The sequence below is a fragment of the Camelina sativa genome, chromosome 13, assembly GCF_000633955.1.
Source record: "Camelina sativa cultivar DH55 chromosome 13, Cs, whole genome shotgun sequence".
In the NCBI taxonomy this organism is placed as follows: Eukaryota; Viridiplantae; Streptophyta; class Magnoliopsida; order Brassicales; family Brassicaceae; genus Camelina; species Camelina sativa.
Window position 1 is genome coordinate 21,975,712 of NC_025697.1, and position 18,154 is coordinate 21,993,865.

Genomic DNA, 18,154 nt, shown 5'->3' on the forward strand with positions numbered 1-18,154 from the left:
ATATATATATATATATATATATATATATATATATATATATATATAAAACTATGGTTTCATATATTTGTATTGAAATACTAATCAGTGATAATATGAAAATTAATTTTATTTATATATGTATAATGGTGATCTTAAATATTATTTTATCTTCTGTTTTCCAAACAGTGTGACATGCTTCACACAAATTAATAAACTATGTAAAAATTTTATATAATTTTTTTATAAATAATTGAATATGGTGAAATAACATGAATAAATTGATTGCTCTAGGAACATTTTCAATTTTCAAAATTCAAAGTTCAAACTCTAGTTTTTTTGCTGATGTCAATTTTATTTTATTTCTTGTAAACGTAATTGGGTTCTGTATTTAGAATTGGGCCGATACTAGGCCCAACACAACTGGCTCTCATGCCAACACAGAGTAAGCAAGGGACTCAAAACTCCACACAGAGCTCAGTAATTTACTAAAGATGAATCAAAACATGTTGGTTCGCTCTGTTCGGCCAACCCTAGTCTCCATTTGCCGCCTTTTCTCCGCCGCCGCGACGACGGTGGACACGGCGGCCGAGGCAGCCGTGGTAAAGACTCGCAGCGGAGGAGGAGGAGGAGGAGGAGCAGCGAGTAATAAAAAAGAAACCGTAGTTGGAGGAAGAGACACTCTAGGAGGGAGACTGTTAGGCCTCACGTATACGAAACGCAGTGCCGTTGTTACCATCCGGAAATGGAGAGAAGAAGGCCACTCCGTTCGCAAATACGAACTTAATCGAATCGTTAGAGAGCTTCGTAAGATCAAACGCTATAAACACGCTCTTGAGGTTCGTGCTTTTTCTCAATTTCGAATTTGATTTACCCTGATTCTATCATGATTACTCTATGCAATTTGAATCTTATTTAGTTGGTTTGATTTGGAGTTCATTGTGGTAAACTGTTGTATTGTATTATGTGCAGATATGTGAATGGATGGTTCTACAAGAAGATATAAAGCTGCAGGCTGGTGATTATGCTGTACATCTTGATTTGATTTCCAAAATCCGTGGTTTGAACAGTGCTGAGAAGTTTTTCGAAGATATGCCAGATCAAATGCGAGGCCATGCTGCTTGCACTTCTCTTCTCCACAGTTATGTGCAGAACAAGTTGTCTGATAAAGCTGAGGCATTGTTTGAGAAAATGGGTGAATGTGGTTTCTTGAAATCTTGTCTGCCTTACAATCATATGCTATCCATGTATATATCCAAAGGGCAGTTTGAGAAAGTCCCTGTGCTGATTAAGGAATTGAAGATCAAAGCGTCTCCTGATATTGTTACTTATAATCTGTGGCTCACTGCGTTTGCCTCTGGAAACGATGTTGAAGGTGCGGAGAAAGTTTACCTTAAGGCGAAGGAAGCAAAGCTGAATCCAGACTGGGTGACTTACAGCGTGTTAACGAATTTGTATGCTAAGACTGATAATCTCGAAAAGGCGAAACTTGCTTTGAAGGAGATGGAGAAGTTAGTTTCTAAGAAGAACCGGGTTGCTTATGCTTCTCTCATAAGCCTGCACGCGAACTTGGGAGACAAAGATGGAGTTGACTTAACTTGGAAGAAGGTTAAGTCCTCTTTCAAGAAAATGAATGATGCTGAATACCTCAGCATGATATCTGCGGTGGTGAAACTTGGTGAATTCGAACAAGCCAAAGCTTTGTACGATGAATGGGAATCTGTCTCTGGAACAAGAGATGCTAGAATCCCAAATCTAATCCTTGCTGAGTACATGAACAGAGACGAGGTTCTTCTGGGAGAGAAGTTTTACGAACGCATTGTGGAAAAAGGGATAAGCCCGAGCTATTCTACATGGGAGATTCTCACATGGGCTTATCTGAAGCGTGAAGATATGGAGAAAGTATTAGATTGTTTCGGTAAATCCATTGATTCTGTGAAGAAATGGACTGTGAATGTAAGATTAATTAAAGGAGTGTGCAAGGAACTCGAGGAACAAGGGAATGTTAAAGAAGCAGAGAAGCTAATGACTATACTCCGAAAGGCTGGTCATGTGAACACTCAGCTCTACAATTCCTTATTACGTACTTATGCTAAAGCAGGCGAAATGGCACTCATAGTTGAAGAGCGTATGGCAAAGGATAATGTAGAGTTAGATGAAGAGACTAAGGAGCTCATAAGACTAACCAGTCAAATGCGTGTGACTGACATCTCGTCCACCATTTCCTAGCCTAAACGCTGCAGAGTTAGTTTCGGTCTGCAATTTCCACAAACCGAGGAATACAGAAAACAAATTTGGAGTGAATCCATATTTGGAGAGCTGATCGTTTGAAGAACAACTCCCGACCAATCGAGATACTTGGCTTGAAGCAGTAATATTCCACTTGCTCGGAGAATTAGAGCTTGAAGAGAGTAATCTTCCCAAAATCTGCAAATGAATGAAGTTGCTGCAAAGATTACGGTGAGTTATTCCTTTGTTTTATGTATTATGTTTTCTCATTAATATGACTAAAAACTATTTTTAATAGTGGCAATTTTATATTCTTTGGTTCTCTAAAGTAGTGATGATGTCAAATGATCTTTAGAGGTTGACTAACTGAAAAACCTACTTCAACTCGTCTTGTTGGGTAGTTATGACTTGTGTAAGCTTATGTAAGCTTCAAAGACTTGTGTCCAAAGTGGATTTGTTCAGCTCCAAACAGTTAGTCAACTATTTTAACCATAAACCCATATCCATATAGTTGCAAGTAGGAGCTACAAATCTTAATATTTTTTCTAAATATTTTTTCTGAATTTTGATCTTCTACCTAAATATGATTAGTATAGGACTCTAGCATTTATTAAGCTGGTAGGTAAACTACACTTGTGTACCCATAAAACCTTAGACTCGGGATGTGTTTGAATCTGATTCCTCTGTTTATTTTTAATTGAAGTGCATGGTTAATTGTAAAACTATGATTGACAGGTTAGAGCTAGCAGCCTATACTAATTTAATAATTACTTAAACTTATCTCCAAGATTGGTCATGTAGTCTCACGACTAATCTTGATGTAGAGCCCACTTGAGGTAAAAGATTTTCCTTAAAAGAAATTCGAAGAACTTGGGAAGGTTGGTGAAGGTTGTTAAGAAGAAGTGGCGCTGTTGGTCATTTGATTTTCCTAACTTTTCAATATATAAAGATATGGATTATGGGATAGTAGAATAAATGATTAAAAAATCATTACTTTTTCTTCTGCCCATTTTTGTAACATACTGTAGTTTGCTTTTGAGCTCTTAAATACAAAGTTGAACACATAAAATTGGTTTCTATCTAGAGGTTTTGGTTTCTCAAAAAAATAAAAATAAATGAAAGTAATTGGGTAGCCATAAAAATAATGCGATGATAAGATGAACAAGAACAAGTAATGCGAAACAAAATCACAAAGAAATGATAAAAATATTAGTTTGTAGTTTAGGTAAAACCCTTGTTTATTAAGGAACAGTTTGAAAATTAGATCATTAAACATAAAAAATGTCATTAAAAATCGAGGGTAGGCGTTTACTTCATAGTTCATACAACTCAACCCACTCCCCGACATGACCTCCTCAATCTTTCTTAGAAACTATATAATAATTTAACAATATAACAAATAATATAAATTACTTATGATCGCTCGGTTTTAAAAGTTAACTCTAAAATGGAAATTAAAAGTCAAATAAATATTTTGTAGTCTAGTAATTTTCTATTAATGCTAACGTGTTACCCCCACGGTTACAACGCGATTTATGTGAATAATCGACCCAAAAAAAAGGGCTTTCCAATCCAAAGTAGGAAATCGATAATGATGATTTTGTATTGTTTTGAAAATTTGAAACGAAAGCGTGTGTAACTCTCGTTTTAACCTCGTCGTAGTAATGATGAAACCCAAATTCAAACAATTTCGTCTTTGTGATGTCAACGTAATAAATAGTTTTCTATAAATAAGAAAATTTGAAATGGCGGCATTAAAATGATCTTTCTTATTATAAAATAATTAGCATTGCAACCAATTCGTCATCATCGTCTGTCCCTCTACTTTGCAAACCCCGTAGTGAGTAATATTTATAGTTAAGATTCAGGTCAGAAGTTGGGGGAAAAAAATCAAAACCTCTTCTCTTCTTTTTTCTTTTTTTTTTTTCTTTCTCAACAAAGAAAACTTTTCCATTGAGATTCTCTCTTAATCTTCTTCTTCTTCTTCTTCTAAGATTGATTCAAAGTGATTAGTATATTCGACGATTTCAAATGGGTGAAATCATCATCGGTCACAAGGATAGGCAAATATGGTCACCCTCTCATGTTCTTCAAGATCCCTTATTTGATCATTCCACCAAACATCAGGTTTGTATATCCTCTAATGGATTATTATCATGTTAACTTTTGTTCTCGTTGTATGTATGAAAGTTGATGGTAACATTTTCATATAGTTGCAGAAATCTGTCAAGAACCATCACCACTACCACAACCACAACCACGGTAACGGTGGATTCCGCCTGCCCGGCGCACCTCCTCTTAGAGAAACCTTTTCTAAGGTACTTTTTTTGGATTTTTTTCCCAAGGGATTTGGAGAAATATCATTATGGACATCATTAGATATTCTTCTTCCGTATATTATTCTGTTTTACATGTCTTTGTGATAATCTAATTGAAAATTTAGAACTAAAATAATTTGTAAATATTTTGTGTGTGTTTTGAAGAACTATAACTCAAGACAAAAGCAACAAAGCAATTGGCAAAGGAGCAAAGGAGAGGACCGTATGCAAGCATTTTTCTTGGTTTCCCCTGGCCGTACAACTTCCGGTACCGGAGTTTTTCTTCCGGCCACTGCTTCTCATACCCCCACCAAAAAGAAATCAGGTTATTTATTTATTAATCAACAGTAATTATCTATGAACAAAATAGTGCATATTGTTTTCCAAGAGTATTACAAAATTTTACCTCCATGAGGTCTTCAACTTTTTTTTTTATATATATTTAAACTCATTAAGACAATATGATTTGGATATACAAATTTTGAGTAATATTGACAATAAAAATGAAATGGTCACAGCTTGTTCGCCGGTGCTTCTCCCGACGCGTGTAGTTCAAGCACTCAATCTCAACATTCACAACAATGGCATCCATATCTCTCCTCCTCATCCAGGTTTTTTCTACTGACCATTAACCTTTTCTTCTCGATGCATCACGTTACATTTATAAGAAGGGTATTGAAATGCATTATATCCTCGGTTGAAATAGTAACAATTTGTTCTATTGTTGTTTAATGTAGATATTCGAGAAAATAATTTGAAGAAGAAGAGCGAAATGTTGGTAATGCCTATGAAAATTGAAGGTGAAACTCCGATTGACTCGCCGGAGAAACTTCTACCGGATGAATGGATTTATTGATGACCTGATCCAATCGAGCCTACCGTGGTGCCATTGACCAACTTTACTTACTAATGTGAACAAAGTAGAATCAAACAAAACAAAATGAATAAATATCATTGGATTTTATTATGTGCAGTGTCCTGTATGCTTTGTTACCATTGGATTACTGATATAATATCCAAATAAGATCAACCCGTTTGTTACTGTGTATATATCCTCCCTTCAAACTTCCCTTTTTAAACTTGCACAATTTAGTTAGACACAGTGACACAATTTCTAATGGAGTTTTGAAGGAAATATGATAAAATCGTAGATAAAAATGACTGGATGTGAACACCAATGTTACTATTGGTCTAATATATAGACCAAACCAAGAATAGTAAGTCCCCGTTCTTGTTCTTATGCGAGTTGCTGCCACTGTTGTACAGATAGAATAGTCTTAGACGGTGTAATTAAAACAATCACTAATTATTTAATTATCTACAGTTGAATTTTGCATACTAAATAATTTTAGATTGATTTTTTTTTCAAAATTTTCGTTTCAAGATTTCAAATCTGATTATTCAAGTTATTTTAGTGGTGAATAATTTTTTTTCCCTTCAGGGTTGTTTTTGTTAAATTAAAAAAAGTTGAGAAGGGTGTTTTCGTTAATCTAAAAAGTACCGGGGTGTAACCAAATAATTTGAGAAATAAGAGACCGTCGGTGTTAAAAAGTAGAATCTCTATAATAATAATTAGTAATTTTAGTGAAAACATAAAAATCCCCAATTCCTTTCTTTTATCTTCCTCCCGCTCTCGCTTCTTTTCGCCACTGCTCTCTTTCCTCAAAGCCCTAATTTGCGTCTCTTCATCGTTCTACTCTCTCACCATGAAGCTCGTCAGGTACGATTTTTCTTCTTTACTCTGATTCTATCTTTCTTAGGTTTTGATTTGACTTTTGCTTCGAAACTTTTGAGTGTTTTCTTTGTTTCCTTGCTCTCTTCGCTGTTTGATTTTGGTATCTTGGGGGTTTTTGTTTTGCCGCAGGTTTTTGATGAAATTGAACAACGAAACAGTTTCTATCGAGCTTAAGAACGGAACCATTGTTCATGGAACCATTACAGGTACGTTTCTTCTTTACTCCCATAGCTCTATTTAGGGTTTTGCTTAAAAATCTGCGGTTGCTTTGTTGTAATTAATGGAAGCTCTCGTATTCTCAANCGGCCACTGCTTCTCATCCCCCCACCAAAAAGAAATCAGGTTATTTATTTATTAATCAACAGTAATTATCTATGAACAAAATAGTGCATATTGTTTTCCAAGAGTATTACAAAATTTTACCTCCATGAGGTCTTCAACTTTTTTTTTTATATATATTTAAACTCATTAAGACAATATGATTTGGATATACAAATTTTGAGTAATATTGACAATAAAAATGAAATGGTCACAGCTTGTTCGCCGGTGCTTCTCCCGACGCGTGTAGTTCAAGCACTCAATCTCAACATTCACAACAATGGCATCCATATCTCTCCTCCTCATCCAGGTTTTTTCTACTGACCATTAACCTTTTCTTCTCGATGCATCACGTTACATTTATAAGAAGGGTATTGAAATGCATTATATCCTCGGTTGAAATAGTAACAATTTGTTCTATTGTTGTTTAATGTAGATATTCGAGAAAATAATTTGAAGAAGAAGAGCGAAATGTTGGTAATGCCTATGAAAATTGAAGGTGAAACTCCGATTGACTCGCCGGAGAAACTTCTACCGGATGAATGGATTTATTGATGACCTGATCCAATCGAGCCTACCGTGGTGCCATTGACCAACTTTACTTACTAATGTGAACAAAGTAGAATCAAACAAAACAAAATGAATAAATATCATTGGATTTTATTATGTGCAGTGTCCTGTATGCTTTGTTACCATTGGATTACTGATATAATATCCAAATAAGATCAACCCGTTTGTTACTGTGTATATATCCTCCCTTCAAACTTCCCTTTTTAAACTTGCACAATTTAGTTAGACACAGTGACACAATTTCTAATGGAGTTTTGAAGGAAATATGATAAAATCGTAGATAAAAATGACTGGATGTGAACACCAATGTTACTATTGGTCTAATATATAGACCAAACCAAGAATAGTAAGTCCCCGTTCTTGTTCTTATGCGAGTTGCTGCCACTGTTGTACAGATAGAATAGTCTTAGACGGTGTAATTAAAACAATCACTAATTATTTAATTATCTACAGTTGAATTTTGCATACTAAATAATTTTAGATTGATTTTTTTTTCAAAATTTTCGTTTCAAGATTTCAAATCTGATTATTCAAGTTATTTTAGTGGTGAATAATTTTTTTTCCCTTCAGGGTTGTTTTTGTTAAATTAAAAAAAGTTGAGAAGGGTGTTTTCGTTAATCTAAAAAGTACCGGGGTGTAACCAAATAATTTGAGAAATAAGAGACCGTCGGTGTTAAAAAGTAGAATCTCTATAATAATAATTAGTAATTTTAGTGAAAACATAAAAATCCCCAATTCCTTTCTTTTATCTTCCTCCCGCTCTCGCTTCTTTTCGCCACTGCTCTCTTTCCTCAAAGCCCTAATTTGCGTCTCTTCATCGTTCTACTCTCTCACCATGAAGCTCGTCAGGTACGATTTTTCTTCTTTACTCTGATTCTATCTTTCTTAGGTTTTGATTTGACTTTTGCTTCGAAACTTTTGAGTGTTTTCTTTGTTTCCTTGCTCTCTTCGCTGTTTGATTTTGGTATCTTGGGGGTTTTTGTTTTGCCGCAGGTTTTTGATGAAATTGAACAACGAAACAGTTTCTATCGAGCTTAAGAACGGAACCATTGTTCATGGAACCATTACAGGTACGTTTCTTCTTTACTCCCATAGCTCTATTTAGGGTTTTGCTTAAAAATCTGCGGTTGCTTTGTTGTAATTAATGGAAGCTCTCGTATTCTCAAATTCTGAGGTGTAATTTTGAGTTTAGCCAGAGTGTTTTACCCTAGTTATGCTTTGTTGGTGTTAACCCGAGTGAGACTGTTTGGGTCAGATGCAGATGAATACACTAGAGATCTTTATAGTTGAGTTTTATGACTTTTGTTTTAGTTCTTCTTCAAACTTTGATTACCCATGAGATGGTTTAGTTTCTCCTATGATGGTTATAACTAATGGAGCTCTGGGATTTACAAATTCTGAGGTGTAGTTCTGTTATCAGTGATAATGGCTGACGAATTTGAGTTTGGATTTTTTGACCTAGCAATGCATTGTGGGTGTTGACTCTCTTGTTTGCAAGAAATGAATGATACTGGTCTAGTCAGTTGCAGATGATACAGCTCTATCTAGAGTTTTGCTTTCAAATCTGCGATGCCTTGTTGCTCTGAGTTTCTCCTTTAATGGTTGTAATTAATGGAAGCTCTCGTTTTCTCAAATTTTTGAGGTGTAATTTTGAGTTTAGCCAGAGTGTTTGTGCCCTAGTTATGCTTTGTTGGTGTTAACCCGAGTTAGACTGTTTGAGTCAGATGCAGATGAATACACTAGATCTTTATAGTTGAGGTTTATGAATTTGTTTTATTTCTTCTTCAAACTTTGAGCTCTGGGATTTACAATTTCTGAGGTGTAGTTCTGTTATTAGTGATAATGCTTGACGAATTTGAGTTTGGCCGAGTCTTTATTTTTGACCTAGCAATGCATTTTGGGTGTTGACTCTCTTGTTTGCAAGAAATGAATGGTACTGGTCTCATCAGTTGCAGATGATACATTAGATGCTGCTTTATAGTTTAGGTGTTTAGTTCGTCTAAACTATGGTCACTCCTAAGCAGCACTGTACCAGAAGATTCGTGATTCAGTGAGTAAACTTAAGATATATCAAAGTCGATGGGAATGAGTTTTAGCACTTGAGAGGCCCTCTTCTTTTTTCTTTCCTTGTAAAAATGTTTATGAATCTTTACAAAATGTTATCCTATGGATTTATTCGTCTTCTCATTTATTCTCGTCAACTGGTTGATTTCCTTGTCCAGTACAAGTGTTCTGTAATGTTAATTATTTGTTTCATGTCCTTCTCTGACATTGTTTTGTATAGAATGCAATTATCAATCACCACTAACCGGTGTTATATCTACTTGTGATAATTTAATGCAGGTGTTGATGTTAGTATGAACACTCATTTAAAGGCTGTGAAACTCACTTTGAAAGGGAAGAATCCAGTTATATTAGACCACTTAAGCGTCAGGGGAAACAACATTCGCTATTATATTCTTCCGGACAGTTTGAATCTTGAGACTTTGCTTGTTGAAGACACTCCAAGAATCAAACCGAAAAAGCCAACTGCAGGTAAATAAACATATCTTTCTCTAAACTATGCCTGTGGTTTTTTTTTTTTTGTCTAGACTCTCATATATTTTATCGTTCGCTTTGGTATCAGGGAAGATCCCAGCTGGTCGAGGACGTGGGCGTGGAAGAGGTCGTGGACGTGGCCGTGGTGGACCTGGTGGTCGTTGAGCATTTTGCAGTTACCAAAAGCTTGGTCTTCTTTTTTTTGTAACATCAGGATTGTAAAAGATCTATCTTGTAGTGAGATGTGGTGTCATGAAGAAAGTTTCTTGTTATCTCCAAGTTTTCATGATTTTGAGATTTGATACGTTATTGCCAAACTTACAGCACTCAGTTTCGTTTTATTATTGACTCTCATCATCACTTTATTACAACACTTACGGAGTTCGAGAAATCAAACAGCCAAAGGTTAAACTAAGATAGAGCCTTTCATGACAGTCACAGCTTTCCCGGTGAGCGAGCTCTCTGCTTCTCCTTATCATAATGAACCTTAAGTGTTCCACTTCTTCTTGAAGCCTGAAAAACAAATTTGTTGATTCAGTAAAATATGTGTTGCTTCTTCACTTCAAAATGTTAGATACTTTCAGAGTTAGAGGAATTACCGCATAAGCTACGAAATCACACTTGTTCATCTTGATGCTCCAGTAATGTGCTAATGAACAGTGTGCACTTCCACATACAGAGTCCTGGAAGAACATAAGCTCCAAAGCAAAAGAGGTATAAGTTAAGACGTTGGTGTTATGTTTGCGGCTACGACAAGGAGAGTTGATCTCATGAAATAGCAGATTAGTTTCTTAACCTCATTGAGTCCTAATTTTGGAGCAAAGAGTCGACTGCAGAAATCAAACGGAGATCCTTGGGGAGCAGCAGCGGTAACAATCATCACTTTGCCAGGGCATTTCATTAAATCATCCACTCTTGGCTTCAACTCAATGACAGATTCCCAAGATGAAAGCACAACCTGTAATCAGATTCTATAAGAACAAGCATATAATATAAAGTTCAATAAAATAAAAATAAAATATGAAATGCATACCATGATTTGATCAGTTGAAGTTGTTTTGGAAGCTCCTTTCAAGGGTTTAAATGTGAGTTTATCTGTTTTAGTGTCTCGAACATCGACAATGGTAGCTCCGTCCAAGGCTTTAGAGAAGATGGAGACATCATTGGAGCTGTACTCAAAAGTTGTGATCACAGGGAAGTTCACTTCGATCAAGAAAGATCTTTTCGCATCACAATCAGAGAGCCTTTTAGCAGTTAGAATCCCCGCGTGGGTCGAAAACTCGACCGTATTAGAAGAACCAGCCAAACTGTTTGAGAAGATACTGTGAGCAGATGCTAATGTTGCATGACCACATATATCCATCTGTAAAAAATCAAATAAAGTAAAAATAAAACATCTTATAATATGAAACAGAGGGAGGAGTAGTGTAATAATATGCAAGACAGACCTCAGCTACAGAAGTGAACCACCGGAGAAGAAAGCGTGGTGGACTGGAGCCGATGATCGAAGTAAGAAAACAAGTCAAGGGAAGGTCAAACTCAGCAGCCAGAGACTGAAGCCATGCATCGTCTTTCTCATGCTCCTCTTCAAGGAAACACACTGCGGCTTGGTTCCCCTTGAAGGCTGACTCAGTGAATGCATCGACCTGTGTTTAGCAATATTCACTAATAAAGTCACCAAAAAGAACATCCATTGATAATACAAAGAAGAAAGAAATATACAAATACCACAAAGTACTTCACAGGAAAGTTCATTGCCGTTGATGTTTTTGTTTCTGTCTTTCCCTTTGATGTTTTTGTATGACCAAAGCTACAAATATATACCATTTTTAAAGGTCTTAAATTCCTAATGCCACTTTATATGATTTGGAGAAAACAAAATCTTGAAAAGGCAAAATCATTTAACTTTTTTTTTTTATTCTGTTTAATAATATTACTGTAACAAATCTCGGCTAATAGTTGAATTGGACTCGATCATTATGAAATCTGCATCATTTAAAAAATTCAATTTTTATATTCACGAAAACACAGATCTATAATAAAGTGACTACACTAAAAAGAGCACTTATAATTGACACTAAAGTATGGCATGTTGATGGTTTATTTCATTATTCTTATGCTAATTGTTATATTAGATATAGACTTAGGCCTATAGCAAGTTAGCAACAATTAAGTTGTTGCCAACAACTACAAGCATACAAAAAGAAATGAAAGCTGAAAATTATGTGAAGCCACTAGATGCCAAACTTACCACTCATTACTCATGGTTCATGTGTTCCACGTCCCATCTACAGAATCTATTCCAAAATGAATTGGAGACCGAAAAGGTAAATATAATTGATTGGTAATATTGTGGGAATACAACTTTTTCTTTCAATATACCCGTACCTTTCTCCTTTGTCAACTCATCAACAACAAATGTCTTGTCTATGAGAGGCGGTCAAGACAGAAAGGTTAGATAGATCATCGAGTACCTCATTTATGATTTATCCTAATCTAGGCTATGGTGATGTGCCAATGCACAATGTTGCAGATCACAAAAATCCACTTACCAAAAAAAGGAAGTGATATTTTTTCCATTGAATGGTCAACATTCACAGGCTCTTATAATACAGCTTACAGATATACAAGACTGACATGATTAAGCAGAATTACAAGTACAAATATGAAAGCGTCCACAAATTAATTGGAAAGCTTCAAATACGACGAAGAACTAGGCCATGGGGGGAACCAAAGTCATTCAACACATTAGATAATCTCAGATCAGACCAAGACATGACCTTCCATCACAGTCACGGATTTGCCTCTAAGGAGAACCCTCTGCTTCTCCTTGTCTAGATGAATCCTAATTGTTCCACTCCTAGGCGAAGCCTAAAGCAAAATTTCCAAAAACTCAATCATTCACAAGGAAGCACTACTAAACGTTACACAAAAATTTAAAGAGATGAGAGAGATTACTTGGTAGGCTAAGAAATCACACTTGTTCATCTTGAGGCTCCAGTAATGTGCCAATGCACAATGTGCACTTCCACAAACAGGGTCCTAGAAAACAGGCGACACAGTTCAGTCACACAAAAAAAAAACATATTCCTTGGTGTTTTGTTCACTCGTAAGAATAATGATAGTTAGATCATAGAGTAAGATGCAGCTATAATCTTTCACCTCATCGACTCCGAACTTGGGAGCAAAGTATCGACTGTAAAAATCATAGGCCGATCCTGCAGAACCAGCAGCTGTAACAATTATGCCGTCACAGGGACATTTCAATACATCATCCATTCTTGGTTGCAAATCAGTGACAGATTCCATAGATGGAAGCGAAACCTGCAAGCAAGTTGCATAAAAGACTAACTCAAAAAGTCATACACAGATATTACAACGCAATGCTCCAAGTTGAAAGCAAAGATTAAAAAAAAAAAACTTACGAGGAGGTTGTTACTTGCAGTAACTTTAATATCAACAATGGTAGCACCGTTCAAGGCCTTGGTGATCATGGAAGAGGAGACATCACTGAGATTGACATCACAAGATGGAACCACAGGGAAGTTCAACTCGATGAAAAAGGATCCTCCTTTCACTTCACCATCATTGAGCTCTGAAGTATCATCCGAAATACGCTTAGCAGTAAGAATCCCTGATCGTGTGACAAACTCAACCTTGTCTGTGTCAACTAAACCATCGGAGAAGAGACAATGAGCAGATGCCAAAGTGGCATGACCACAAAGATCCACCTAAAATTAAAAAAAAAAAAACAGCAACTGATAAATAAGCCTTTGTAATCACAATTAGAAGAATCGAGATGGACACAAATCAAAAGGGTCTCTCAAATCTGAAGTAAAAAATTAAAACTTTGAAAAGGTCAACCTCGGCTAAAGGGGTAAACCAGCGGAGACTGAAGCGAGATGAATGGAAACCAGTGGCAGTGGTGGTGGTGGTGGTGATGGGAGTAAGAAAACAAGTTTCGGAGATGTTGAACTCGGCAGCGAGAGACTGAAGCCACGTGTCGTCTCTCTCGTTGTTGTCGTCTTCGAGGAAACAAACCGCAGCTGGGTTCCCTTTGAAAGCCGAATCAGTGAAAGCATCCACCTTTATTTTTTTATTTTTAGAAAAAACAGTCTTTCATCAGTGATCGAAGAAGAATCTGAAAAAAAAAAAAAAAAAAAGCTGAAGAATTGAGAAGAGAATAAGTTAAGTACCACGAAGTACTTGACAGCTTTCTTCTTCCCCATCATGTGTTTTTCAGAAGAGACCGTAGAGTTTTTTTGCTTTTCTCAAAATCAATTCTCTCAACAAGAGGCATATGCTGTAATTTATTATTTTTAATAAGGCCCATTTATAAATTAGGCCCGCATTTTAAACCCAAATATCTGGGCCTAATAATCCAAATATCAGTGTTTGAAAAAATGTTCTAGACGTCAGTCTCCACTCCGTCTAGGTGCTAGACGCAATAGCACCGCCTACACGACCACTTTGACCGCCTAAAATTATAGTATCATCATTTTAGTAAAATTTTAGAATTTTAATTGTACAAATTTAAAATTTATAAGGTTTATTTCTATAAACATAATTATAAATGTTTAATATGTTATTTAAAATGAATTGAAATAATGTTTTTATCTATTGTTATGTTTTTGATTTAATATTTTTATTATTCTTATACATATTTTGTATATTATATAATATCATATATATATGTATATATTAGTTTTATAGTGTAAATGCCTAAACCACCTAAAACCGTCTAGATTCCAATTAAGCTTCTAGGCACTAAACATTGAATCACCGCCTATTTAACGCGTAGCGCTTTCTTAACATTGCCAAATACACGTCGGTCTAAATTGCCTTATAAGAAAATACCGAAAGTACCCTTATTGTTACTTAGCATCGTAATTGTTGCTCTGCTTTCTTTATTGTATTGGTTTTGGGTTCTCTCTCTCTCTCTTCTCCAAGAAGAAACAAAAACTCTCACAATTCCCGAAAACAAAAATATCTCTCAAAATCCGAATTTGCGACTTTTCCGCTACCTTTGCTCTGTCAAAACGTAAAAATCTCTGAAAGGTTCGTTCGTTCGTCTTCTTTTATTCCTTCTTTTCGATTCTTAAGCTTTGAGAAAAACAAACCCATCACTGACAAGACCCTCGAGGTTAATTTTGATCAAAAACCTCTTCTTCTTTTTTTGTTCTGTTCTGTATTGTTATGTTTCGATTCCCAAATTAGTGTTGTGTGCTGATATTTCTCCTTAAGTTATTGTCTTTTTTTTTTTTTTTCTGTATTAACGTAAGACAACCTAGTAGCTAGCTGTTGCGTCAGGATGAATAATCGTTGGGTTTTTTGTTTTTGCAGATTTAATTGATCTTTTCTTCTGTGATGGGTTACAAAGCGGTTTATTCATCTCTTGCGGAATTGTTTCCACAGGTAAAAACTCTTATCTTTATCTCTCCTTCACTCAATTTGACTCGTGGTTTGTGATTTTTGGTTATGATGTCTTCACAAAAGCAATTGTGTTTTATAAAGTTAAGACACCAGTTGTTTTGTTTTGTTATGTTATGCCACGATTGACCAAGTAATCTTTTTTACTCGTTGTTTTGTTTATGGAACCAACTTCTATCTTTCCTTATCTTAATCTGATTTCTACAGATTGATGCAAGGCTTTTAAAAGCTGTTGCTATTGAACACCCAAAGGATGCTGATGAAGCTGCGGCTGTTGTTGTTTCTGAGATTGTTCCTCTCTTTTACCCTAATTTGGCTGATACTTCTACACCACCTGACAACAATGCACCCGCTCATGTGCCCAACAAAGGTACTTGTTCTTTGCTATGATCAAATTTTTCCTGTTCTGTGATTGGGACTTTTTGTACATTCGTTGTTTGAGGATATATGCTGATGATGTGGCTGCTGGTAATGCAGTAGAACGTGGTATGCAAAACGGTGTGGTGACTGTTTCAGAGTCTGGTGCTTCGTCCTCAGGAACTATCCCTCTGGCTGTTGGTTATGACCATGAAACAAGGGCACCAGTTACTGAATTGCTTTCTAATAGGAACCTGTTGGAAAGTGTGATGGCAAATGGTGATCTTGATTTTCATAGCAAAGCAAGGATCGGGTTGAGCGGATCGGTTGAGCCTAGAGTTGTTCCTTCAGAACCCCCTGCCTTTGTTCAGGTGGGAGACAAATTGACTAGCGATGGTTGCCAAGGTGTTGAGTTTCACCTTACAGGTAATCAGGCAGAAGTTAGCACAAGCCGGGATGCAGAAGATACTATGCATAAGCTGATTTTGGAGATGACACAATCACCTCGTTTTCAAAGTAGAACTGGGAGTTCATTTGACTTGAACGAGTCATCAAGTGGTTCATTGGCTGTTGAAAATAGTGATGCAGAGTTGAGTGATTCAAATCTCGTGGACGAGACATCAAAGGGCGCCTTGGCTGTCGGAAATGGTGAACCAGAGCTGGGTGGTTCTTTTAGCTCTGTTGTTAGCAGATCAACTCACGGATGCAACATTGCCCACCTTGAACAGATCATTGAAGATGCCAAAAGTAACAAGGTATGCTAGTGAATGATTTTTACATTTTATAATTTCAGGGAAAATAGATATTTTGAGGTTATATTTGCTGTGGGAGTGCTTTTGCGATATCTCAGTATCATTCTTTTCTTTATGATTTTGTGATGATGTAGAGAACCTTGTTCACTGTGATGGAGTCGATTATGAACCTGATGAGAGAAGTTGAACTTCAAGAAAAGGAGGCAGAAAAGGCGAAGGAAGATGCTGCTAGAGGCGGCTTTGATACTCTTGACAAGGTTGAGGAGCTGAAGAAAATGCTGGAACATGCGAAGGAGGCAAATGACATGGTGACTTTGTGTTACTAATATTGTACTGATACGTATTTCTTATCTGCTCAGATTTTTTATAGCGAACTAATCATCTTTTAAGTCACAGGATGCTGGAGAAGTTTATGGGGAGAGGTCAATTCTGACCACTGAAGTTAATGAGCTTGAAAATCGCTTGCTCAACTTATCAGAAGAACGAGACAAGTCTCTTTCAGTTCTTGATGAGGTAAATGTTGGTCACACGATTTAGATCCAACTTGATTCACTCAGTATATCTATTTTGTTCATTTGCGTTCCATCAATTCTTGCTTAACAATACACTGTTAACATCCGTTGTTTCATACTGTAAGATTTTGCTGATTGTGTTTTATTCTTTGGGTACTTTTAGATGCGTGGAGAACTTGAAACAAGACTAGCGGCAGCGCTGGAGATAAAAAATGCTGCTGAGCAAGAAAAACAGGAAAAAGAAGGTTCTGCACGCAAGGCATTTGCTGAGCAAGAAGCGATCATGGAGAAAGTTGTTCAAGAATCAAAGCTTCTGCAGCAGGAGGCAGAGGAAAATTCAAAGGTAACATCACGGCCCTGAGGTTCATGATTCTGAATCTGAAGTCACAATTTTATTAACTTATCTTGATCTATAAAATCTGCAGCTGCGGGATTTCCTTGTGGAGCATGGTCGGATTGTTGATTCCTTACAGTAAGTCTTTTTCCTGACCAAAAGGCACATCATTTGGAATCTGTTGATTTATTTGCTGTTTAAATGTTCATAATCTCGTGGTGAATCTTGTCTGCTTAATGATTTTAACTATTTCTTGTAATCACTTTGTAACTTGCTTCAACAGAGGAGAAATCTCAGTGATCTGTCAAGACATCAGACACTTGAAAGAGAAGTTCGACAATCGAGTGCCATTGAGCCAATCAATCTCCTCAAGCCAGACTAGCTGTAAACTGGCTTCTTCCGCATCATCCATGAGAAGCTTATCACTGGAGAAGCCTTTGGAGGCATCTTATGAAACACCCGAAGCCTCGATCAACGACGAGAGGCTAAAAGCTTTGGTTGATGATGATAAGAAAGACGAACGTAAGGAGCTGCTGGAAGATGGCTGGGACATCTTTGACAAAGAGCTAGAACTCTAAATGTCTTGTCTCTAGAGAAGATTCAANCTGTAAACTGGCTTCTTCCGCATCATCCATGAGAAGCTTATCACTGGAGAAGCCTTTGGAGGCATCTTATGAAACACCCGAAGCCTCGATCAACGACGAGAGGCTAAAAGCTTTGGTTGATGATGATAAGAAAGACGAACGTAAGGAGCTGCTGGAAGATGGCTGGGACATCTTTGACAAAGAGCTAGAACTCTAAATGTCTCGTCTCTAGAGAAGATTTAATCTCTTTATAGAAATAATAAAATCGGTGTTAAGAATAAAAGAGTATGAAGAGCTTTTGGATTATGCGTTTTATTGTTTTCTATATAGAGTAAAGCTTGGATCTTTGAGCTTTCTTCTCAGTGTACAGTTTGCTTTTGGTGTTTTCTTGAACTCTCTCTGATACTCCAGACTCAAAAGTTTTGTCATAGAATTTTGAGATTTAAAACAAAAGTTAAGAGACTTTTTTACTAGTAGAATTCAGCTTCACGATCTTCTTAT

General features: G+C 36.4%; 6 protein-coding genes and 1 pseudogene across 11 annotated transcripts in view; 5 read left to right on the forward strand and 2 right to left on the reverse strand.

The window, feature by feature from the left end:
* LOC104738484 (pentatricopeptide repeat-containing protein At4g02820, mitochondrial-like) overlaps positions 1–425 on the forward strand; it is a 6,424-nt gene extending 5,999 nt beyond the window's left edge. The window contains exon 3 of the mRNA XM_019234624.1: positions 372–425. Coding sequence (XP_019090169.1) covers positions 372–425 — 54 coding nt within the window. The remainder of the gene's footprint in view (positions 1–371) is intronic.
* Positions 461–2,516, forward strand: LOC104737450 (pentatricopeptide repeat-containing protein At4g02820, mitochondrial-like). The gene is made up of 2 exons (XM_010457627.2): positions 461–815; positions 949–2,516. The coding sequence occupies exons 1-2, from the start codon at positions 471–473 to the stop codon at positions 2,203–2,205; spliced, it is 1,602 nt and encodes a 533-aa protein (XP_010455929.1). The 5' UTR covers positions 461–470; the 3' UTR covers positions 2,206–2,516.
* On the forward strand, positions 2,348–5,571 carry LOC104737451. 2 transcript variants are annotated; one of them, XM_010457629.2, is made up of 6 exons: positions 2,348–2,436; positions 3,030–4,332; positions 4,425–4,523; positions 4,689–4,848; positions 5,042–5,134; positions 5,261–5,571. In XM_010457629.2, exons 2-6 carry the CDS (start codon positions 4,237–4,239, stop codon positions 5,377–5,379), a joined length of 567 nt encoding a protein of 188 aa, XP_010455931.1. In that variant the 5' UTR covers positions 2,348–2,436; positions 3,030–4,236; the 3' UTR covers positions 5,380–5,571. The 2 variants fall into 2 exon arrangements, with proteins under 2 accessions (XP_010455931.1, XP_010455930.1); XM_010457628.2 differs by lacking the exon at positions 2,348–2,436 and having other exon boundaries at positions 3,967–4,332; positions 4,419–4,523.
* Positions 6,117–10,014, forward strand: LOC104737454 (small nuclear ribonucleoprotein Sm D1-like). 2 transcript variants are annotated; one of them, XM_010457632.2, is made up of 4 exons: positions 6,117–6,243; positions 6,388–6,464; positions 9,490–9,681; positions 9,773–10,014. In XM_010457632.2, the coding sequence occupies exons 1-4, from the start codon at positions 6,230–6,232 to the stop codon at positions 9,847–9,849; spliced, it is 360 nt and encodes a 119-aa protein (XP_010455934.1). In that variant the 5' UTR covers positions 6,117–6,229; the 3' UTR covers positions 9,850–10,014. The 2 variants fall into 2 exon arrangements, with proteins under 2 accessions (XP_010455934.1, XP_010455933.1); XM_010457631.2 differs by lacking the exons at positions 6,117–6,243; positions 6,388–6,464 and adding exons at positions 7,869–7,995; positions 8,140–8,216.
* On the reverse strand, positions 9,881–11,492 carry LOC104737452 (annotated as a pseudogene).
* Positions 12,233–13,968, reverse strand: LOC104737455 (uncharacterized isomerase BH0283-like). The gene is made up of 6 exons (XM_010457633.1): positions 13,881–13,968; positions 13,549–13,770; positions 13,110–13,415; positions 12,847–13,008; positions 12,643–12,726; positions 12,233–12,555 (listed from the first exon to the last, which is right to left on the reverse strand). The coding sequence occupies exons 1-6, from the start codon at positions 13,914–13,916 to the stop codon at positions 12,448–12,450; spliced, it is 918 nt and encodes a 305-aa protein (XP_010455935.1). The 5' UTR covers positions 13,917–13,968; the 3' UTR covers positions 12,233–12,447.
* LOC104737456 lies at positions 14,599–18,129 on the forward strand. 4 transcript variants are annotated; one of them, XM_010457636.2, is made up of 10 exons: positions 14,599–14,742; positions 15,028–15,099; positions 15,322–15,484; positions 15,592–16,226; positions 16,358–16,531; positions 16,620–16,736; positions 16,899–17,078; positions 17,161–17,207; positions 17,353–17,451; positions 17,675–18,129. In XM_010457636.2, the coding sequence occupies exons 2-10, from the start codon at positions 15,052–15,054 to the stop codon at positions 17,868–17,870; spliced, it is 1,659 nt and encodes a 552-aa protein (XP_010455938.1). In that variant the 5' UTR covers positions 14,599–14,742; positions 15,028–15,051; the 3' UTR covers positions 17,871–18,129. The 4 variants fall into 4 exon arrangements, with proteins under 4 accessions (XP_010455938.1, XP_010455936.1, XP_010455940.1 ...); XM_010457634.2 differs by lacking the exon at positions 17,675–18,129 and having other exon boundaries at positions 17,353–17,667; XM_010457638.2 differs by lacking the exon at positions 17,675–18,129 and having other exon boundaries at positions 15,595–16,226; positions 17,353–17,667.